We start from the raw sequence: 24,568 nt of genomic DNA, 5'->3' as shown, positions 1-24,568 counted from the left end.
CTTCCCTCCTCACCCCTCTTCTCCTACCCTCCACCTGAGATATATACGCCTCCCCCCCCCTCTACGTAGAAGAGTCTCGTCTGAAGGTGATTCTCAGGACTCATTTGTAACCCAAGATCAACTGGTATTGTCTATTGTCTTTGTTGGTCTTTATTCCTGTTTTTATGTCCACTATTTCACAACATTTATCACACACATCTCTCTCTCTCTCTCTCTCTCTCTCTCTCTCTCTCTCTCTCTCTCTCTCTCTCTCGTTCACCTTCACTATCACCACCACTTAATCTACGTTAATCTCAAGTCCCTTCCATCTCTCAAACAAACGGTAAGTTAAGTCCTTCTCCTCAGACACCCTCTTTCACAACTGTTCTAGATTGTGTTTATTTCCCGCCTCCACTCCCCTCCCTTCTACCCTCCCCTCTCCCCCTCCTACATCTCCCCTACCCTCCACATCTCCCCACCCTCCTACCCCCCTACATCTCCCTCCCTCCTCTTCTACCCCTACCCCTCCTCCATCTCCCCCTATTCCTGCTTTGTCCCACAGTTCTGCTTAATCACCGTCAAGTTGCATCATTTTCCTCTTCATCTTTCTTCCTTCTCCTATCTCTCTCTCTCTCTCCTCTGTCCATTCCCTGCCTGTCCCTTTCTGCTCCTACCCTTCCATCCATTCTTCTCTCTCCCCTTTCCCTCTATGCTTCTCTCCATCGGTCTATTCCTTCCTTCCTCCCTCCCTTACCCCTTTCTACGTCAATCTCCCCTCCTTCCTCTCCCCTCCTCTATATCTCCTCCCTCCATCTCCCCTCCCTTCCTCCCCCTCCCTCTATATCTCCTCTCCCTCTCTCTCTCAAACTGACAACACGGCCTTCTGCAACCACGACTCATACAAATGTCAGCCGGCGAGGAACGGACAACACCCCAGGACCCACATCCTTGGTAGGGTAGGATAGGATAGGGTTGGGTTTGGATACATTTAACTCTCTCTCTCTCTCTCTCTCTCTCTCTCTCTCTCTCTCTCTCTCTCTCTCTTCCTAATCCTCCACCTCCCTTCTAAGTGGGTGAGGACAGGAGGCACAGCAGCGTCAACACTAACTCATCCCCACAAACACCCAGCCAACTACTACTATGGTGTGGGCTGACGGAGGGGCGGGGGGCTGGACGTTGAAGGGAGGAGGTATGTAGCTGACATTGTAACCATTACCCCTGCTCTCTCTCACTAGCTGAAGCCGTCTCTGACTTTCCTAACGAAGGTAAAAGCTTTAATGATATGTTAATTACGTCATGACACCCACCAAACACAACAGGGGTCATCTCCCCCCACCCCCACAGCCGCTGCCATCCCCCTTAGCCACTAACATTCTATTCATCATCATCATCATCATCATCATCATCATCATCATCCGTTAATATTGACACTCGCTTAATAATTATCATCATTCTTTGCACACACCAATACCAGTTTCATCATTATCATCATCACCATCATCACCCAACACATCAAAATTAACCAAAGACTCTTAACTTAAATACTTTCTCTCAAAATCAATTAAGAGAGAAACGTAAAAAAATAAGAATCTTCGTTAATCCCTCCAACCAGGTGAGCCAGGCCAGGTAAGCCAAGCCAGGTGAGCCAAGCCAGGTGAGCCAGGTAAGGTAATATCTTCCCTGGGTCACGCTTTACCTCCATCCATCAAAATTAATTATAATCCCATGAATAAAAAAAATCCTCTTAAATGCCAATATAACTGTACTGTAGTGGGGTTGGGGTGGGTTGGGGTTGGGGGTGGGTTGGGGTTATGGAGGGTGGGTTGGGGTTATGGAGGGTGAGGTGGTGTTAGATGGGGTGGGTTGGGGTTATGGAGGTGGGTTAGGTTATGGAGGTGGGTTGGGGTTATGGAGGGTGGGTTGGGGTTATGGAGGTGGGTTGGGGTTATGGAGGTGAGTTGGGGTTATGGAGGGTGGGTTGGGGTTATGGAGGGTGGGTTGGGGTTATGGAGGGGTGAGGTGGTGTTAGGGTGGGTGGGTTGGGGTTATGGAGGGTGGTGGGGTTATGGAGGGTGAGGTGGTGTTGGGTGGGGGGGGGGGGTTGGACAGGTGGGCTGGGGAGCTCCACCTCCCAAAGCCTCGGTGTGCTCCAGCAGTGTGCTACGTGAGGAGGCATATTAACCTTGGTAAACCTCAGGTGAACTCTCAGGTAAATTTATGGTAAACTTCTCCAGGTGAACGAGGCGTAAATTTTAGGTGATCTAGCCTTTACCATAATATATAGGGACATAGCAAGTAAACCATAGATAAACTTGACAAATTATAGGGAAAATCAATGTAAACTAATAACAATTACAGGTAAACTAGACAAATTACAGGTAAACTCAAGGTAAACCAGACAAATTATAGGTAAACTCAATTTAAATTAGAGCCAAAACTACAGGTAAACTCAAGGTAAACCAGAACAAAAATTACAGGTAAATTCAAGGTAAATTAGACCATTTACAGGTAAACTCAAGGTAAACCAGAACAAAAATTACAGGTAAATTCAAGGTAAATTAGGGCCAAATTTACAGGTAAACTCAAGAGCAAAAATTACAGGTAAACTCAACGGTAAATTAGAGCCAAAACTACAGGTACACTTTTTTGTAAACTAATGATAAAAATACAGTACAGGTAAACTCAAGGTAAACCCAATTCCTGAGCGACAAAAGTTGGGTCCCAATCACCACTAAAATTTGTCACTCATTTGCATATTAATTTACATAGTCGGTCATTTATGGAATGTTTGGGTCAACATAACATCTGTAAATATTTTGTGCACTTTAGCTAATTTTGAGAGGGATTGGAGAGCTTTGCCATACGTTAATTTGAACTTAATAATGGGTGGGTGAGTGGATGGGTGAAATGAACATAAGAATTACAGAGTCCCATAGTGTGTGTATTTAGAGAGTTCCTTGGTGTGTATGTTTACAAAATTTACGTGTATCTTTAAGTATTAATTGTAAAGTGCGTAAAGAAAGTGTAAGTAGATGAATAAAGTTGAGATACCCGCCATCACTACCAGGGCTACCAACCTCGAGTCAGCTGTTCCACCAAGGCTGTCCCTGCTACCACCATTCGCGTTACCAATTACCAATAAACCATCACTTTTCTGGCAATACCGCTAACTTAAATATCATGTAACTTTAAAAAAACAAAACACAAACGGAAAAGCAAGTCCCCGGTTAATAACTTCACAATAGAAAACGGAATAATAACAGAGGAAACGGAGGAATACAAAACCGCGACAAGTTTCTAGCGAACAACCGAAATCTGGCAAACAACTATGGCTCGCCTAAAACCCATCCTCACTCCCTCCCTCTCATACACACGTGTTAAGAAAACCATTCCCTAATATCCTCAACAACGTAAAACAAACTCAGAAACACACGAAATCAACAAAACATCCCCAAAAAAGTAACTAATTGAGCAAAAAAGAGAATGATTATCGAACAAGTAACTCTGGTAGCTAACAAGAGACTCAATCCAACCAGCCACTTCACTGTGTTAACCTCGAGTGAGTGACTTAGTGAATACAAATCGAAATACTTCCTTACCATGACGACACTGCATCCCAAATATAACCTTGAGAAAACGACGGACAAATTAGCAATAGAGTTACACAAGAATTATTATTTACGGATTACGTGAAGATTAGCCACCTCCCCCCCCCCCTTACTCACTAATCAAAAGGGAGGTGAGGTGAGGTTAGGTTAGGTTAGGTTAGGTTAGGTTAGGTTAGGTTAGGTTAGTATTAGATTACGTTGGATCACTTAGGTTAGACTAGGTGAAATAAGGTAGGTGGACGATTCTTCAGGTAATCCTTATTTTCTCACGATAACTCAGGTAAATTTACAGGTATCAACAGGTGAGAGACTGAGAGGGCAGAAGCAGAATCGTCTGGGATACACAAAAATGACCCAAAGGAAACGACAAATAACCGAACACGCAGAAAGCAAAAGGAAGAGAAAACTGTAGAAGATATAAAGATACACGTGGAGAAGAAAGGAATGGGATAGAAAGGGAGGGAAAGAGGAAGAAGATAAGTAAAATAAAATCTGGAAGAGAAAGATGAGGAAAACATGGGAAGGGTAAAGGAAGAATAAAAGGGACAGAGAATTACGAAGAAAGGAAGAAGGGAGAGGAAGTAAACGTGTAGGGGAAATAAATGAGGGAGAGGCAGGGTCTGGGAAAGAAAAAAAAGTCGTGGAAGGGAAAGAAGGGAGGGAGGAGGGAGGAAATGCTGAGGGTGACCAGCGTTAAATATCGAGGGAGGGGACGGGGAGAAAAGGGGTGGGGGCTGAATGGTGGTAAATATGGTAATGTACACACAGACACGGTCACTGGCTTGCTGCTCCCAATTCCTTATGTCTGAATCAATCTAACCCATTAAGACTGAATTGTGGAAATTAGGTACTGCATGTGATATTTACCTGGTGTTACCTCTCTCTCTCTCTCTCCCAAGGTGTTAGATGAGAGAAAATGGAACCAGTCCTGATTGATCACCTGAAAGATTACTCCCAGCTTATTTCACCTGATGATTGCTAACTTAACGCTACCTGGGGAGATTAGGTTAAGCTAGATTATGGGTTAATCCAATGGTGAAATAACCTGGGGGTCTAATCTTCAGGTGAGCATAATAACCTGGGGGTCTAATCTTCAGGTGAGCATAATAACCTGGGGGTCTAATCTTCAGGTGATCATAATAACCTGGGGGTCTAATCTTCAGGTGATCATAATAACCTGGGGGTCTAATCTTCAGGTGATCATAATAACATCATAAATATTAAAACCACAAACTATACGATAATTCAAACACCTAAGACAAGCAAGAAGAGATAATTATTAAGTATAAAAAACACACACATGAGCAACTAAACTGCATGGGAAGATGTATACAATTTTATTATCACCAAGATCTAATACGTACATGAGACCTAACGCCACTACCACCCTCTTTCCTATCTTGGGGTTAACATAATATATATAATAATCAATAGTTTTAGTCGCTTGATGCTGTTGTGAGGAGCTGCTGCTGGTCTCTCTCTCTCTCTCGTGTGTGTGTGTGTGTGTTTTGCCTTGCCTTACCTCCAGCCTCCCACACACCTCTCCTACAAGGCACTTTCCCCACCAACACCCTGAACCACTACCACCACCTGGTCTCTCTCTCTCTCTCTCTCTCTCTCTCTCTCTGAGCATCCCTGTTATCTTACGCCTTCATCATAATGTTAGGTATCAGGCTACTCATGTTCTTGTTTCTCATCCACCCTCATCCTGCTCACCCCTTCACCCACCGCCATCCTTACCCCCAATGCTCAGCTAACAAATCATGCTCAACGAAGCGCCCTAAGTGGTAAAACTGTTCTTACCTGTACACCAACGTCCTTAACTATACACCACATCCTTACCAGTACACCACGTCCTTACCTATACACCACGTCCTTACCTATACACCAACGCCCTTTACCTGTACACCACGTCCTTACCTGTACGCCATGTTCGCCTCACTGTTGCACTACTGGACTTGAACAACGGGTTATCACCATAACACACTTTCTTTAACACTCCCGTCTTGTCCAACTGTGTCTCTTTCTCTGTTTGTTTGTCAGTGAGGACAGAGAACACTCTCAGCACAGTGTGGAGGTAAAAATTCACATCAATTAGATCTGTCAACCAGTGTCCTGCCATAGTCGTCCAGGTAAGATGAGACCAAGAGGCTAACTGGACGTGTGCAAGGAGAGAGGTGCTTAGCTCACACTACTACTACTGCTAATGAACAGGTGTAAGAGGCCACATCTACCTGGTTGCTCATCATACATAATGTAAAGCCTCGCCTATACCTGTGTCCTGAATTTCTTACATATCATCAGTTTTATTATTCCTCTGTATGTGCCAATGTTGTTAGTAGCATTATTATTATTATTGTTGTTGTTGTTGTTGCTATTATTAATTTTATTGTTGTTGTTATTACTATTTTTTTTCTATTTACAAACACACATTGTAAAGGCTAGTTAGGTTAGGTTAGGTTAGGTTAGGTAAGGAAAGGTTAGGTAAGGTAAGATTAGGTTAGGTTAGGTTAGGTAAGGTAAGGTAAGGTTAGGTTAGGTTAGGTAAGGTAAGGAAAGGTTAGGTAAGGAAAGATTAGGTTAGGTTAACAGAAACGGTAAGACGTGCGGCCCTGATCATCACAGTGTGGGGAACAATGGCGTGTTGGTCAGTGATGGTTACACCGTTATGGCTCTCCTCTCATGCCAGTCTCCCTGCAGTCAGCCTAGACCAACCTTCCTACCTAGCCCCCAGGAGCGACCCCCCCCTCGACGAGGTCACCAAACCTAATCTAACCTAACCTAATCCAACCTACCCGGATGACCAGTTGATCCACCAGGCTGTTGCTCGTTGTAGGCTTTGGTGGGTGACGTAGCCTCGCTCTCTACCGACTAGCCAAGTTAATAGTGTGGTGGTAATATTATGCATTGGGCTAGTTATTGTGGGTGAAGCTGTTGGTCTGGTTGGCTGTCTATTTTGTCCCCACTGGCACTATACAGACGGACGGACGGACAGACAGACAGACTACCCTATCCCATTTACGGGCCCTCAAGGGTGTAGGCGTGGGGGAAGGGGAGGAGGAGGAGGTAACGCTGCCCTGCCCCGCCCGCCCTCCTGCATCACCACACTACACCGTCTGCAGCTCTTAAGAGTGCGGGGGTGGGGGGAGGGGTAGAGAAAGGAGGTGGTGGTGGGTAAATGTTGCCCTGCCCTCCGTGATCACTCAGCTGCGACGGGTACTTGAAGGTGTCTACCAAGAGCTGGTTCCGGGGGTCTCTTCTCTACCCCGGCAGCTTTTGGTCTCCTGCCAACCTCCCCGGGCGTCGACCTGCTGCTTTCAAGTTCACATAACCCGTCATGAGGACAGATGCTAGCGAGTTCATGGAAGTGTACACAGAGATGCTAGCGTGTTCATGGCAGTGTACACATAGATGCCAGCGTGCTCATGGCAGTGTACACAAAGATACCAGCGTATGGTGTAATGGTCAGCATGCTCGCCTCGCAAGCGAGCGGACCCGGATTCGATCCCAGGCATGGTGAAACTATGGACAAGTTTCTTTACGTCATTTGCCTCTGTCTACCCAGTAGTAATTGGGGACATGGATGTTAATCGATTTGTGGACCGTATTCCAGGGTAATGGTTAGCCAGTTGTCTGGTCTTCTCAGACTATTCCTAGACACTGGGTCATGCAGCTCGTTAATTCAGGGTGTGGTTGTTGTGTTGGCGACAGCTTCTACACCTTAATTAAATTCACGCCTAGGTGGCCCTTAGGCCGGCCATCCTCATTACACGAGGGGGCAACCATAATTATTATTATTATTATTATTATTATTATTATTATTATTATTATTATTATTATTATTATTATTATCATCATCATTATTATTGTACCTGTAGTGTACGGTACTTGTTATGAGATGGAGTCATGTACTCTCACGTCGACAAGTTATCCAGGTACGGTACCACTCGTCCAAGTGTACCAATGTCAAGTGTTAGTTGGTAAACACACTGGAATGAAAGTCTCTGAATCTCTCCCACGTGTTAACTGGGAGAGTAAGGTGAAAGGTAGGAGTGGGTGAGGTGGGGGTAGGAGTGGGTGAGGTGGGGGTAGGGAGTGGGGTGAGATGGGGGGGGTAGGAGGGTGAGGTGGGGGGAGGGAGGGTGAGGTGGGGGGTAGGAGGGTGAGGTGGGGGTAGGGAGGGGTGAGGTGGGGGGTAGGAGTGGGTGAGGTGGGGGTAGGAGGGGTGAGGTGGGGGGTAGGAGGGTGAGGTGGGGGTAGGGAGGGTGAGGTGGGGGTAGGAGGTGAGGTGGGGGGGTAGGAGTGGGGTGAGGTGGGGGTAGGGAGGGTGAGGTGGGGGAGGAGTGGGTGAGGTGGGGGTAGGAGGGTGAGGTGGGGGGTAGGAGGGTGAGGTGGGGGGTGAGGAGGGGAGGAGGTGGGAGGGGGGGTGAGGTGGGGGGTGGGAGGGTGGAGGTGGGGGGGTGGGAGGGGTGAGGTGGGGTGGGAGGGGTGAGGTGGGGGGGAGGAGGAGTGAGGTGGGGGGGGAGGAGTGATGAGGTGGGGGAGGGGAGGGGTGAGGTGGGGGTAGGGAGGGTGAGGTGGGGGGGAGTGGGTGAGGTGGGGGTAGAGGGTGAGGTGGGGGGGTAGGGGAGGGGGAGGTGGGGGTAGGAGGGTGAGGTGGGGGGTAGGAGGGTGAGGTGGGGGGAGGGAGTGGGTGAGGTGGGGGTAGGAGGGGTGAGGTGGGGGTAGGAGGGGAGGTGGGGGGGGTAGGAGGGGTGAGATGGGGGTGGGAGGGTGAGGTGGTAGGAGAGAGAACAGAACAGTGGAGGAGGAAAACGATAAGACGGATAAGGGTAGAAGGAAAACAAAAGGGTGAAGGGAAGAGGCGGTAAATAGGGATATGGATATAGAAATGGGGGAAACGAAGAGGTGAAAAGAAAGAAAAGAGGAAGATGGGAAATTTAAAGACAGAAATGGGGAATGAAAAGGTGGGAGAAAGAAGAGGAGGGGAATGAAAAGATGATAAAGGGAAAAGAAAAGACGGGAAAGAGGAAAAGGTTAAATATGAGAGAGAGAGAGAGAGAGAGAGAGAGAGAGAGAGAGAGAGAGAAGCCAATAACCATTCAAGTCGTCAACCCTCACAACAAAATACTAACTGCTCAACCCACACACACAACTCTTAACTCTGCAGCTTGACCAATCAACGCCTTAATTCGCGGGGTAATTAAGACTAGGGTGGTAATTAGCGTACCAAGTAAGGACGGGCTATCAGTGTAAGGGGGGAAGGGGGGTACGATGAGTCTATTATTGAGAGAGAGAGAGAGAGAGAGAGAGGAATGAATGAATAAGGGAACAAGAGAGGAAGGAGGGAAGAGAGAGGTGAGTAAATAGTGGGATGGAAGGATAGAGGAAGATAGTGGATGGAAGGAGGGAGGAAGGCATAGAAGACTAAGACCATAGACCAATCACCAATATCCTACCCACCACAACACCACCACCACACAACACTCACCACCACACAAACACCCACCAGCAAACACCCAGCACAACGCCACCACACACACACCTACCACAAACACCCACCACCACACAAACACCCACTGCACAAACACTCACCACACAAACACCCACTACCACATCACTCACTACCAACACCCACCACCACACAACACTACTACCACCAACACCCACCAGCACAAACACCACCACCACACAAACACTCACCACCACAAACACACCACACACAAACACCCACCACCACAAACACCCACCACCACAAACACCCACCACCACACAAACACTCACCACCACAACACCCACCAGCACAACACCCACCACCACAAAACACTCACCACCACTACACCACCACACAACACACCACCACAAAAACTCACACCAGCACAAACCACCACCACAAACACTACCACAAAACACCACCACACAAACACCCACCACCACAAACACCACCACCACAAACACCCACCACCACACAAACACTACCACCACAACACCCACAGCACAAACACCCAGCAAACGCCCACCACACACAAACACCACCACAAACACCACCACATAAACACCACACATAAACACACACACAACACACCACAAAACACCCACCACCACACAAACACCCACCCACACAAACACCAAACTCTGCTAGCTCGTATATCAGCCTTGTATCTATGCGTGACGGAGACTGTGTGGAAAGTCACCAAATTACATCAAGAGGAGGGGACGGGGGCGGGGCGGGGCGGGGCTGGGGGTAAGTAGGGCGCGGAAGAGAGGGTGCTAACAAGAGGATCAGGAGGATGCCCTAATACCCTGCAGTAATGTCTAACAGGATAAGATCTGACACGGGAAACGGTATAAGTATCCTCAAGGACATGTGTGTGTGGCCTTCAGGGTGGTGTAAGGTGCAGGTTGTGGTGTAAGGTGCAGGAGGTGTAAGGTGCAGGTTGTGGTGTAAGGTGCAGGTTGTGGTATAAGCAGGTTGTGGTGTAAGGTGCAGGCTGTGGTGTAAAGTGCAGGTTGTGGTGTAAGGTGCAGGTGAGGTGTAAGGTGCAGGTTGTGGTGTAAGGCAGGTTGTTGTGTAAGGTGCAGGATGTGGTGTAAGGTGCAGGTTGTGGTGTAAGGTGCAGGTTGTGGTGTAAGGTGCAGGTTGTGGTGTAAGGTGCAGGTTGTGGTGTAAGGCAGGTTGTGGTGTAAGGTGCAGGTTGTGGTGTAAGGTGCAGGTTGTGGTGTAAGGTGCAGGTTGTTGTGTAAGGTGCAGGTTGTGGTGTGCAGGTTGTTGAAGGTGCAGGATGTGGTGTAAGGTGCAGGTTGTGGTGTAAGGTGCAGGTTGTGGTGTAAGGTGCAGGTTGTGGTGTGAGGTGCAGGTTGTTGTGTAAGGTGCAGGTTGTGGTGTAAGGCAGGTTGTGGTGTAAGGTGCAGGTTGTTGTGTAAGGTGCAGGTTGTGGTGTAAGGCAGGTTGTTGTGTAAGGTGCAGGTTGTGGTGTAAGGTGCAGGTTGTTGTGTAAGGTGCAGGTTGTGGTGTAAGGTCAGGATGTGGTGTAAGGTGCAGGTTGTGGTGTAAGGTGCAGGTTGTGGTGTAAGGTGCAGGTTGTGGTGTAAGGTGCAGGTTGTGGTGTAAGGCAGGTTGTTGTGTAAGGCAGGTTGTGGTGTAAGTGCAGGTTGTGGTGTAAGGCAGGTTGTGTGTCAGGCTTGTGTAAGGCAGGCGTGGTGTAAGGTGCAGGTAGCAGGTTGTTGTGTAGTGCAGGTTGTTGTGTAGGTGCAGGTTGTTGTGTACGGTGCAGGTTGTGGTGTAAGGTGCAGGTTGTGGTGCAAGGTGCAGGTTGTGGTGCAGGTTGTGGTGTAGCCTTCAGGTGTGGTGTAAGGTGCAGGTTGTTGTGTAAGGTGCAGGTTGTGGTGTAAGGTGCAGGTTGTGTGTAAGGTGCAGGTGTGGTGCATGGCAGGTTGTGGTGTAAGGTGCAGGTTGTGGTGTAAGGTGCAGGGTGGTACGGTGCAGGTTGTGGTGAAGGTGCAGGTTGTTGTGTAAGGCAGGTTGTGGTGTAGCAGGTTGTGGTGTAAGGTGCAGGTTGTGTAAGGTGCAGGATGTGGGGTAGCGGTTGTGGTGTAAGGTGCAGGTTGTGTGCAGGTTGTTGTGTAAGGCAGGTTGTTGTGTAGGCAGGTTGTTGTGTAGCCTCGGTGTGGTGTAAGGTGCAGGTTGTTGTGCAAGGTGCAGGATGGTGTAGGTGCAGGTTGTGGTGTAAGGTGCAGGTTGTTGTGTAAGGTGTAGGTTGTTGTGTAGCCTTCAGGTGTGGTGTATGCAGGTTGTTGTGTAAGGCAGGTTGTTGTATAAGGTGCAGGTTGTGGTGTAAGGGCAGGTTGTTGTGTAAGGTGCAGGTTGTTGTGTAGCCTCAGGTGTGGTGTAAGGTGCAGGTTGTTGTGTAGCCTTCAGGTGTGGTGTAAGGTGCAGGTTGTTGTGTAAGGTGCAGGTTGGTGTAAAGTGCAGGTTGTGGTGTAAGGTGCAGATTGTGGTAAGATGCAGATTGTGGTGTAAGGTGCAGATTGTTGTGTAAGGTGCAGGTTGTGGTGTAAGGTGCAGGTTGTGGTGTAAGATGCAGGTTGTGGTAAGGTGCAGGTTGGTGGTGTAGTGCAGGGTGTAAGGTGCAGGTTGTGGTGTAAGATGCAGATTGTGGTGTAAGGTGCAGATTGTGGTGTAAGGTGCAGATTGTTGTGTAAGGTGCAGGTTGTGTGTGCAGGATGTGGTATAAGGTGCAGGTTTGGTGTAAGGTGCAGGTTGTGTGTAGTGCAGATTGTGGTGTAAAGTGCAGGTTGTGGTGTAAGGTGCAGGTTGTGGTGGCAGGTTGGTGAGTGCAGGTTGTGGTGTAAGGCAGGTTGTGGTGTAAAGTGCAGATTGTGGTGTAAAGTGCAGATTGTGGTGTAAAGTGCAGATTGTGGTGTAAAGTGCAGATTGTGGTGTAAAGTGCAGGTTGTGGTGTAAAGTGCAGGTTGTGGTGTAAGATGCAGGTTGTGGTGTAAGGTGCAGGTTGTGGTGTAAAGCGCAGGTTGTGGTATAAGGTGCAGGTTGTGGTATAAGGTGCAGGCCGAACGCCACACTTACACCTGAACTCAACTTGGTAATCCCATGCTTGTGGAGGTTGGTCAGGTGTGTAATTGGATGCTTTGACACCCCCGGTCAGGTGAAGTTTCTGGGGGAGGGGGTGAGATGGGGCAGGGGGGAGATGGGGGAGGGAGATGGGGGAGGGAGATGGAGGGGGGAGAGGAGGGGGGTTAGATGGGGCAGGGAACAAAAAAAAAAAACTCGCCTGAAGCTTCATCCTGAGGCACGGGCTGGGTATTACGTGCCACGGGGCCACCATTCTTCCCCTTCCATCCCTCCCCTCACACAAAGGACAGTTTCCGTTCCGTCTTTCTCTTCTATCCTGACATCCTCAACCCCACTCCCTGTCACTTAACCCCACCCCTGTTGTAATTAATCCCACTCCCCTGTTCTACTTAACCCCACTCCTGTTTTACTTAACCCCACTCCCTGTCTATTTAACCCCACTCCCTGTTTTACTTAACCCCACTCCCTGTTCTATTTAACCCACTCCGTTTTACTTAACCCCACCCCTGTTCTACTTAACCCCACTCCCTGTTTTACTTAACCCCACTCCCTGTTCTACTTAACCCCACTCCCTGTTCTACTTAACCCCACTCCCTGTTTTACTTAACCCCACTCCCTGTTCTACTTAACCCCACTCCCTGTTGTAATTAATCCCACTCCCTGTTCTACTCAACCACAGATACACACCCAGTTCCCTTCCCTTGCTCCGGCTACTGTCCGTCCTCTCCAGCCCACCCCACCCAGCCCAGCCTCACCAACCAACCCCGCCTCATCACCCCCGTACCATGCCTCACCCCAGACTAATGCCCCTCTACCCCACCCCGCACAACAAGCCATAAAAGGTCACAAACATGCCCCCTGACGGCTTATTTACACCCGGCAGACATTACACCCACGGTTCACTAGATCATACATGGACAAAACTATGACTTCGTGGAGTATAAGGAGGGAGTGGAGGGAGGGAGGAAAGGACGGAAAAGAAGGAGGGAGGAGGGACAAACAGCCAGGAAATGGGAGAGAGAGAGAGAGAGAGAGAGAGAGAGAGAGAGAGTCAAGACAAAGCAGAGAACGTTGGTGAGGTGGCAGCAAACGTGACTCCGGATCCCAAGGTCAAGCAATGTTATGATCCAGCTCTGCCTGCCACTATCCTCACCCCCCCCACCACCACCCAACCTTCTACCAACCCCCTAACACCCCCGCCTGACCACAGAGGAGACGCCAGGGTAACCCACACCTCATTGTTCATAGTTAGGATGGGGGGCACAGGGCCAAGATCTCACCGGAAGAGAAATACCACCAGAGATTTTCCTGGATAGTGTGTGTGTGTGTGTGTGTGTGTGTGTGTGTGTGTGTGTGTGTGTCCTTCAACCCTGTACTGGGAGGTGACTCAAGAGGGCCTCATCCTCCTCCTGCTGGTGCTGCCCTCTGCTCTACCACGATCACCAGAGTAATGAGGCGCGTCATTAGAGAGGTCTGGAGGTGGTGAGGTGAGAGGAGGGAATGGGGGTGAGGGAAGGGGGTGAGGGGTTGGGGGGCGTCATTCACTAGTTATAGCCCAGAGGCGAGTCCGTCTGACCGTCCTTTGTGTTCAATTAACGGTAGTGACCTGAAGGACTCTCTGACAAGGCTAATAATATCCTACGACCACTATCACCACGACCACTAACCCTACCACTACAGCTAACCCTACCACTACAGCTAACCCTACCACTACTACCACGCCCTTCCAGATCAAGGACACTCGTAGGCCTACCACCACACTCAGTCCCTAGCGATGGTTACTGTACACTGAGTGCTGTTAATATTACCTTTTGGCTGACACACAGGAACTTTATGATGGAGGATGGGAGATGATAGGATTGTGAGGGGGGAAGGGGGGTGAAGGAAGGTAGAATATAGGGATGGAAAGGGGTAGAATGAAGGGAAGGGGGAGGTAGAATAGAGGTAGGTAGAAGGAAGGGATAGGAAATGAAGGGTCGAGAGAGGTAGAGGAAAAGTGCCATAAACTGATGACTTAAGGAGCCCCAAGCAGAACTTCCCTGTGTTAGTATCTACAGTAACCATTGAAGCTGAACTGATGGACGTGTTGTACCAGGGGTCAATATTTGCTATACTGAGTACCCCTGACCACTCCTCCCCCTGTCATTGTACCTGTGTGTGTGTGGTTCATCGAATATAAATTACTGTTGTTATTGTTCTGAGACCCACGCATGCGCACCAACTCAAACTTGTTGGTAAGTCAAGCTGTATGTACATTGATAAACACTAATACAAGGTTGATATTCTTAGACATTTCTACCTTAAATTTCCTCCCTTAAGTGCAATTTCGATGTGATTTTGTGGTCTGTAATTTTGGTGAGTTATTTAGTGTAGATGCGTGATCATATCTCCAGTTGAGGGAGTATCTTTACCATAGGTGCCTTTAGGAACCCCGAGAGGAGGGTGAGGGTGCGTGTGTGACGACCTGCCGCCCCCAGCGACACAGTAATTAATACCTGTGATTAATGAAGACAGAGGTGGCCAGGTACGAAGGCAGGCAACAAACTGGTTATGCTCCGCCAAACCGCCAATTACAACCTGGGTTATGAATAGTGAGTGAGAGTGAAGACGCCTACGTGGTCCTTCTCGTCCATTTGTGGCGACGGGTCTTTATATGATGGTAAAACAGGTTGAGAACTCTGCAGCCTCAGATGTAAACAACTTATCCTAAGTTAATAAGCTGACGGCAACACACACAGATACACAGCGAGATAAACTGATAGATGGAAGAACACGGCTAGAATATAAAATGATTGATAAAATAGTTAGTGTCAACAAGGAACTGATACTGTACTGTATTAATATAATACAACTTACACTTGAGCAGTGAGCGCCAGCTGCCGCCGAAGGTGCGCATGTTAGGCCGTCTGATGCCTCCACTCCCTATAATGTTGGCGCCGCTGCTGCAGGTGGAGGCGGCGCTGCGGGAGGAGGCAGTAGAAGACGCCGAGGAGGAGGAGGAGGAGGAGGAGTGTGGGGAGGGGCTGCAGTGGGCGCTGCAGGGGAGGCGCGACGGGTGGAAGCAGAAAATTCGCAAGTCCTCGGCTGAAGTTGCGGCAGAGTGGAGGTCAGTGAAGGAGAGGGAACGACCCCCAGCACTGTAGATGGACGACTTCCCCAGGGATGATCTGTCCAGAGACGCCCTCCCCATGGTGGACCTCCCCAGGGCCACCGAGATGTCCAGATCTTCTTCCTCCATATACTCCTCTTCGTCCTCAGGACGCATGAGGGGCGCGGCCAAGGAGGCTCTCAGCTCTGCCACCAGGGCGGCTGCCTCCTCCCCCGCCGCCCACATCAGCGACTCATCACTCCGGGCGCGGCTCAGGTCTAAATAGGAGTAGGTTGGTCCCGTGTCTGCGAAACTCTGGTAGGTGGAGGAAAGTTCCCTCTGCTTCCCCGCCCGCGTCACCATCTTGAAGGTGGACGTGTGGGGAGGGTGGGGAAGGGGGAGGTGTGGGAGCTCGGGCAGGGCGGTGGTGGGTGGGGACGTTACCCCTGGATACCGGGGTTACAAGACTTGGGCCTCGAATTATCCATTTCTTCTTTACATCCTAGTCTCTTATTCTATCTATCACACTTATCATCAACTAGCTCCACCCATTGTTGTATTTCACACTCAGGTAGTTGACAATTCAGACACTTCCCTCGTGATTGTCTCTTATGATGCCACTAACCATAGTGACAATGTACACTCCATCACTTTACGTACGGTACTCAAAAATAGTCGAGATATATTTAACAACTGTTTCTCTTCACCTAAAACAACACACACATTAAAATTCAATATTTTACAGCGAAGAAAAAATTACATAATCGAGGCAGAATATGGCGGGTGTGGAGCAAGGAGCGGCCAATGGCAGGAGGAGACGGACCCAACAATTAATCATATACAACACTGGTAAAGATTATCTAGCGAGGAGCAACACAGAAAATGGGAATAGCCAGCCCACTGTACTGTACCTCGCTACTCTGAACTACAAATATAATAACGGAGCAAAGAACAAACCAATACAAAGAACACAAGATTGAAATGTCCTTGGCGGAGTGAAGACAGACCTAAGTTGTCACCATCACCAGAATCTCACCATTAATCTAAAACACTATCAGGTACCGGTATATATTTTCACCATCAAAACACTACATATTTCTACACCCCATAACACTATATTTCTCATCACTAGACTCACTATTAGCCTAAAGACACTCTTATATTATCACCATCAACAACACGACTCCTTCAACACAACAGCGTTTCATCAGAACAGTTACGACCCTCCCCAGTACCCCCCGCCCCCTCTCTCAGTTCAGAAAGACACTCACGACTCCCTCATCCTGGGTCTAATGAGACAATCAACAATTAATACAAGCACACAAGGGCCAAGACAACAACTCGACAACACTAGAAATTCAACCTTATCTATTCCCCCGTAACGTTGGTTTATGCCACTGTCTTCCTTCCCAGGAACCCCCATGCACCCACCATCACCCCCAGCAGGGAGGAGAGGTGTCTCAACTTTCATGGGGGCAGTTCATCAGTCCCCCCCCCCCCAACCTTCTGCTGTCAATTCCCCCAAGGCATCCATTGTCACGGTCACACGCCAATCTAAAATCTACCGAACAGGTATTTAAGAGGTTTCGAAACTATATTAAAACCCTCTCTTGCTTATTTTTCACACAAATGAGTCTTAAAACCTATTATGTGTCATCAAAGACCTTCTAAGACCAAGGTTGTACTGTCAGAAGAAAATAAATGAGTGTTTTCTCTTAGTTCTGGCAACCGTGCAGTCCATTGGGGGATGGTGGGCTTGCAAGAGTGTCAACTGATCCCTCGACTGTATCGTATCTGCCACCATCACCTATCTTAATATCTCATATAACTAATCCTTGTGCTGTGTTGATGACAATATTATTTTGATTTCGTTTTGCTATAACGAGATTAGTAATACAGGGTGTCCATAAATGATTACCCTGATTAAACATGAGAGCATATTGTTTTTTATGGTAATCATTTATGGATATCCTGTATTTTATAACATACTGACAAATAATTTTACCTAATTACGATAATAAACACAAATCAATAAATGAATGTAAATAATTAATAAATAATCCCAATCAGGTAAATATGTATACAGTACACGCATCCTTGTTGGTGAAGGTCCCATATAAACGATTATATTACAACAGAACAAAGACTCAAATATCAACATCCAACACGACACAACCAACCGATCAAGTGGTGACACACACAGACCCTCGGAGTCGATAAAGGGAACAATAACGGCAGCCTTAACAGTACTGGGTTCAAATTCTCAAAATGATTCACATGACGGCTGTACCTCGTAAAGTGAAGATGAAAAAAATACTTAACTGGTTGATTTAAACTCGAGAACATAAAAATAATGTTGAAAAAAATAAAACATTAACATTACACTATGAAATAACCGTAACTAGACACGTACGCCTGAAGTAATAGAACAAAATTGGTATAGGCTACAAAACATTCTCCACTGTACGATAATTTTTCCCGAGGGACTACGTGACCATATTCATTTAAGACAGTTATGAGTGTAATTTCAACGCCACTTTGAACCTTTTTTATTAACCAGTTAAGTGTCTTTTTTTTACATATTACATTTATTATATTTACGAAGTAATATTGATCGTAGAAACTTCTGGAAATTGGACCCCACACCCCCAGCTGACGCACAAGTCGACGAGGCTGCAAGTGGCCATAAGCGAACACCTGCCACTGTGATGCGTTCTGCAAGGCTTGTATAACCAGACCAACTATTGTGTATATACTGTATTAGGTTTAGGTGTTGTAAGACTGGTGAGGGAAGGGGAGAGGCAAGAAATAGAGTGGGGGATGGGAGAGATGAAACAGGGAGAGATATAAGAAATTAATGGATATATATGAAAGGGGAGAGAATCATCACGAGGACAGTATTTGTGCATCACCAAAACACTAGTGGTGGGGCAGTGTATATATAAATGAATCACCGCGCGTCGTGACACTGCATCAGTCCACTTGTTACGCCGTTACTGTTGTTCCCCTCCCTCCCTCCCTTGATTAAGTCGAGTTAGCTGGTGATAATTAAAACCTCCTCAGGCTCCACACAACTCGTTCACCAACTCCCAAGGTCAACAAATCGTTACTTACACAACACTAAATTCTAATAATATTACTAATCATTTGTTTATCAGGTTTCTAGCACTGTATAGTTAAATAAGTCCTATGAGTAACTAACCTAACCGAATTATTTTAGTAATTTATACGCGTAAAAAAATTAACAACTCCCAAGGCTATTGTCATCGAAAATCACTCTTGCCGTACACTGCTGTCCAACAAACATGAAAATACAATAATTATTAATTATTTAAGATGTAATATATGATGAGGCCCCAAATTATAAAGATTAATTAATTACAGACACTCCCACAAGTACTGAAATATGACTCATGGGGCGAAAACTCCACACTCGCTCACCCACACCCGAGACAGGATACGTTATAAAACTGGGCCCCGGTCTTAAGCCACGATAAACACTCTCCCTCACGCTTAACCAACCAAGAAAAGCCACTAGAGCATTAATGGATAAAACCGGGTGGATATTTTTAGCGTCTCATCACGGAAAATGTAAATGTTGACACCGTAACCCAACCGACCAGCTACACTAGACACATCACCATCAATCAATGCACAGATAGGCGTCAAACAACGACCAAATTGACGTGTGTTGTAAAATCGGAAAGAGATGCCTTCATGTACACTACACAATTAATAAAATATGAGAAGTAATGCGGTGATTTTTGTTGGGTTAAGATCAGCTGAGACGGGTGTGGGGGGGGAGGGGGTAGCTCTCTCTCTCTCTCTCTCTCTCTCTCTCTCTCTCTCTCTCTCTCTCTCTCTCTCGTGTGTGTGTGTGTGATGGACATGGGGTTTGTTGATGTTACGGTGTGGTGGGGGTAGCAAAGCCAGCAGACAGGGTGGTGGATAAAACACTTCTACTTACACCCTGTTCCTTACTACTTAATGTACTTATTTGTTCAAATCTCCATCCATCACACTGACAATAATTGGTACTAAATCAAGCGAGTGAATAAATAAGGAGGGGGGGGGGAGTTGGGTCGTCGTCCAGAATAGAGCCTAGCCAAATGCCTCTATTCAGGGCTAGGTAATTGTAGACTTTACATATATACCTGTCCAATACTTACCCAGGTTGATATTCAGAATTTATAGGCTACGAAAACTGACCACTTTACCACACGTTGGAAAATTAACGGATATTAGAGAAATGAAGTGAAAATACAGACGGATCTATTAGTAAATTACTATCTGAACTAGTTACTATTTATACTTGTCCTGTGGTAATTATATATTTATTTTGCTAGGAGTAAGTTTATTTTGACTTAATTTTCAATGTAAATTAAAAAAAAATCAATAATGTAAAAAAAATATCCTTCAAACTTTACAATGAGTTTATAGTCTCCCTTGGAGTTTACATGTCGGTAAACACTCCAAAAATTACCTACAACTGACTGTATTCTTCACTATGTCAGCTGTAACTTAAAAACCTACGAGTGAAAGTTAACAACAGCGACGAGTTTTTTTTTTAAAGTTCCTATTGCAAGTTTCAGTTACAGAGAGGAATACAGTTGTGTGCCGAGAAATGACACACACACACACACACACACACACACACACACACACACACACACACACACACAGAGCACAGCTGTTATGTATTCAGTCGTGTTTACAATATGAATAGTACAAAATGAAGAACAAGAAGAGACCCGCGGTGCTTAATAAACCAGTTGGTAAATATGACCTTTGACCCAACAGCTGTGACCTAAGATATAGCCTAACCTTTGACAAACTAGAGTCGAGTGTTAGATATTCCAAGTAGTGATGATATTCAGACCAAAATTTCACTAAAAATATCACCATATGGTCTAAAAAAAGACAATTACAGACTTCCAAACGAATATACCCCCACGCATTGTTTTTATATCACGTATAAAAATATAAACTGGCAACCGAGACCTTCAGTTGTCTGTTTTCATTTCCCTGTGTTTAATTTTTTTACATAAATTACGTAGTTTTTATCGTATGAAGTTTAATAAGCATATCAGTAATGTTTTTTTTTTTGTAGAGGGTCAGAATTTTAAAACCTTCGTGTATAATGAATTAGACCAGAGTATGTAATCACCCTTTAAATAACTATCAGGTCCATTTTTCAATCACTTTATTTACGCGAGGTCCACTAAAACACCCATGAGAAAACCTCCATATACCGTACACAACTTCCAATTGAATACCGGAAAAAAAAATCAAAATATTCTATTCCTTTCACAAACTTTCACTCTAGCCTTACAAATTTCAAGGTCCAACTCCACCCATTATGATACATTACCGTCTGAGGACCAGCTCTCACTCCTTGCCACCTCATTTGTCCCTCATAAAAGTTGACAGAAACCCCGTCGCCTCGCCTTGCCCTTCCCTAATAACAAACACCTCGACGCAGCCCATAGCCATTACGACGACAACTAGGACCAACCGACCCTTAACTACACCTCAATCACACAGCCTATTATCCTTTCGTGGCTGTTATGTGGTGAGTGGGGGGAGGGGTTGGGGTGAGTGGGGAGGGTTGGTTGAATGGGGGGAGGTTGGGGAGGGGGAGGGTTGGGTGAGTGGGGGGTTGAGTGGGGTGAAGAGAGAGGGGTGGGTGAGTGGGTGACAGGGGTGGGTGATGGAGAGTGAGAGTTGGGTGATGGGTAATGGGGAGTGGAGTGAGGAGTTGAGGTGATGGAGGACGATGAAGAGAGGGGAGTGAGAGGGACGATTGGGGAGAAGGGGAGAGGAGGGGGGGAGGGGAGGGGGGAATAGGTGTCCATGATGATTAGATGATGACACGCTCCTCCCAGAATCAATTCAATAACAACTCTTGGCCTCATTCAGAACTCTTGCATCACAGTTACAGATTGGCAAATGTCTCCTAACCTAACCAAAACCTACCTTAACCTAATCAAACCTGACCTGACCTAACCTAACCCTGTCCTAAACCAAAACCTAATCGAACCTGTCCTAACCTAACTTCAGGCTGTTTCTAAACCAAAACCCAACCTAACCTAATCAAACCTGACCTAACCTAACTTCAGCCTGTTTCTAAACCAAAACCCAACCTAACCTAATCAAACCTGACCTAACCTAACTTCAGCCTGTTTCTAAACCAAAACCCAACCTAACCTAATCAAACCTGTCCTAACCTAACTTCAGGCTGTTTCTAAACCAAAACCCAACCTAACCTAATCAAACCTGACCTAACCTAACTTCAGGCTGTTTCTAAACCAAAACCCAACCTAACCCAACCAAGACCTAACCTAAATGTTCACTTGCAGCACCGCCAATCTCAGGTACCAATTGAGGACAGAATCACCTGACCACTTTCGGCAAATACCTGACATCATCTTACCGAGAGTCAAGTGGGTAAAAGAGTGGCAGTGGAATTGTTGCTATTTACTCATAAATTCGTCTGTGTGTTTGTGATGATGTTCTTAGTGTTGTTGTTTGGGTGTAATGTATAATGAAAAGTAGCGTTTAATAGCTGTAAACCAGTGAAAAGTAGCGTTCAATAGCTGTAAACCAGTAAAAAGTAGCGTTCAATAGCTGTAAACCAGTAAAAAAGTAGCGTTTAATAGCTGTAAACCAGTGAAAAGTAGCGTTCAATAGCTGTAAACCAGTAAAAAGTAGCGTTCAATAGCTGTAAACCAGTAAAAAAGTAGCGTTTAATAGCTGTAAACCAGTAAAAAGTAGCGTTCAATAGCTGTAAACCAAAGAAGAATCGAGTTCAACATAAACTAATGAATTAAAAAAACACAAGCAAAAAAAAACAAACGAAACAAAACCAAAAAAGATAAACCAAACAAGTGAATAACAAAACAAGTAAACAACAGATATTTTCCCACCACGAAGGTAAATATTAATGTAAATAATTGCAGCCAAAACAAGACTCTTCCTGGTGACATACGGGAGGTTATCATCATCATATGTGTGTGTGTGTGTGCGTGTGTGAGTGTGCGTGTGTGAGTGTGTGTGTGTGTGTGTGTGTGTGTGAGGTGTGTGTGTGTGTGTGTGTGTGTGGTGTGTGTGTGTGTGTGTGTGTGTGTGTGTGTGTGTGTGTGTGTGTGTGAGTGTGTGAGTGAGTGTGTGTGTGTGTGTGTGAGTGTGTGTGTGTGTGTGCGTGCAAAAGCTACTAAAGTTTCCCATGGTGAAGATCCGGGAAGAGGCTGACGGCTGACAGAGTGTATTTGTGAAGAAGATGATGAAGGAATGGTGTCAGGGAGAAAGGATGTAGAGAGAGAGGATGGTAAGATCGTTGAGAGGAGAGAGGGGAGAAAAGAGAAAGGGGAGAGAAAAGAGAGAAGGGGGAAATAAAAGGGAGAAGGGGAGAGAAGAGAGAGAGAGGGGGGGGGCGAACAAGGGGAGAACAGTGTAGGGAAAGAGAGAGAAGGGAAGAGAAAAGGGAGGGAAGGGGGACGCACAGGGTGTAAGGGACAGAGATACAGGTGACGTTGAGAGAGAGAGAGAGAGAGAGAGAGAGAGCCAGCCGTTGGCGTCAGTTGAGGCCCTTCACAAATGTCGTATAATTGCCCAAGTCCTGCCAGGATTTAGGCCTCGTTATCCCGGGGGCTCCTGACAGGGCTGTAACAAGGGTGAGTGACCAGCCAATCCCACCATTTTCCTTCGAGTAAGTAACCAATCATGGGATTTTCCTTCGAGTAACCAACCAATCACAGCCCCCCCTCCAATACGTAACCAACCAATCACAGCATTCTCCTAAAGCAACTAACCAATCCAACCAATCACTCCATCTATCCCTCCCTTCCCTATTCCCCTTCCCTAAAGACACGACATTTCCATTTATCGTTCCCTCACTTCCCATCATCCACCACGACCCCTCAGTAAATAACATTGCGTTTATACTGACGACTCGACCTGAAAGAACGACCCCTGGTAAGTTTGTCTCTCAAGGTAGAACAGATACCAGTGTGTTCTGTTCTCAAGTGCTCGTGGGTGCAGTGTCAAGATGGGGCTGGGTGTACACATTGGGCTGGGTGTACACATGGGGTTGGGTGTACACATGGGGCTGGGTGTACACATGGGGTTGGGTGTACACATGGAGCTGGGTGTACACAGGGCCACGTGTTGTCAAGATGAACTGATGAACGCATGAGGAACTTTAAAGCTAAATAGCTCCAAAATGGGTGGGTGTGTGTGTGTCGGTTGTCAAGTAGTGTTTGTAAACATACCGATATCTCTTCCTCCTTCTCTTCCTCATTATCTTCTTCTCCTTCTCTTCCTCATTATCTCCTCCTTCTCTTCCTCATTATTGTCCTCCTTCTCTTCCTCATTATCTTCTTCTCCTCTTTCTTATTCAGTAAAATGTTCTCCCTGCAATATATTATTACTTGTGTTTACATACGGTTCCTCTTCCTCCCTCTCTCAAAAACACATCTCCAACACCTGATTTTCCTCCCTCCAACACAGTTCCTCTACCACCAGCACACCATTCTTCCTCCAACACATTTAATTCTCCAACAAATACCTCCTCTACCTCCAACACTTCCCCTCCCCCTTCTTCCTCCAACACACAGCTTCACCCAACACATGACCCCCTTCTTCCTCCAACACATGGCGAGGCGCAGCTAGTATTTCGACACCTCCTCCTCGACACTTTTTACGAGGCCCCACGAGTAGGAGGAGGAGGAGGAGCAGCAACAGGGAACAAACACCAAACCGTCCCTCACCAAGCTTCACTTTACTCTTTACAACATCCTGCGTTACTGTACCGTGTCACTCTATGGCAGTTTCTTGTGCCATTTCCATCCACCCCCCCCCCTGTTTTCCACCCCGTACCTCCTCCTCCCCCCTCCCCCAACCCGTTCCTCCTCCTCTTCACCCCCCTGTTTCCCACCCCGTTCCTCCTCCTCTTCACCCCCTGTTTCCTCCCGGTTCCTCCTCACCCCCCGTTTCCCAGAGCTGTTTACCATTTTCTCAGTGCAGTTTATATATTTCCAGATGTTTTAAGTTGTGTCTATTTGTTTGATTACTGTTTTCTCACGTTTGTTTATCATTTTCCAAGTTTATTTTACTATTTCTCCGTTTAACATTTGTCAGGTTTTTTTTTTACTATTTCCTCAATTATTTATCGTACCATTTTTCTATTCATTTATTATTCCCCTCGAGTTATTTACCATTTTAATAGCTGTTTGTTAGCCAGTCAGACAGTGGATGACGTTAGAGAATCCGCATTCACTATCCATCCCAGCTGACAATGACGTG

The 24,568-nt window shown here is 46.6% G+C and overlaps 1 protein-coding gene across 1 annotated transcript in view; it reads right to left on the bottom strand.

Annotated features, from left to right (window-relative positions):
* LOC121867520 overlaps nt 1–24,568 on the bottom strand; it is a 34,311-nt gene that overhangs the window by 2,609 nt on the left and 7,134 nt on the right. The window contains exon 2 of the mRNA XM_042367500.1: nt 15,034–15,972. Within this exon, the coding sequence (XP_042223434.1) occupies nt 15,034–15,628 (595 nt within the window). The 5' untranslated portion in view covers nt 15,629–15,972. The remainder of the gene's footprint in view (nt 1–15,033; nt 15,973–24,568) is intronic.

The sequence above is a fragment of the Homarus americanus genome, unplaced genomic scaffold, assembly GCF_018991925.1.
Source record: "Homarus americanus isolate GMGI-L3 unplaced genomic scaffold, GMGI_Hamer_2.0 scaffold23598, whole genome shotgun sequence".
NCBI lineage: Eukaryota > Metazoa > Arthropoda > Malacostraca > Decapoda > Nephropidae > Homarus > Homarus americanus.
This window is presented reverse-complemented; position numbering and strand designations above follow the sequence as displayed.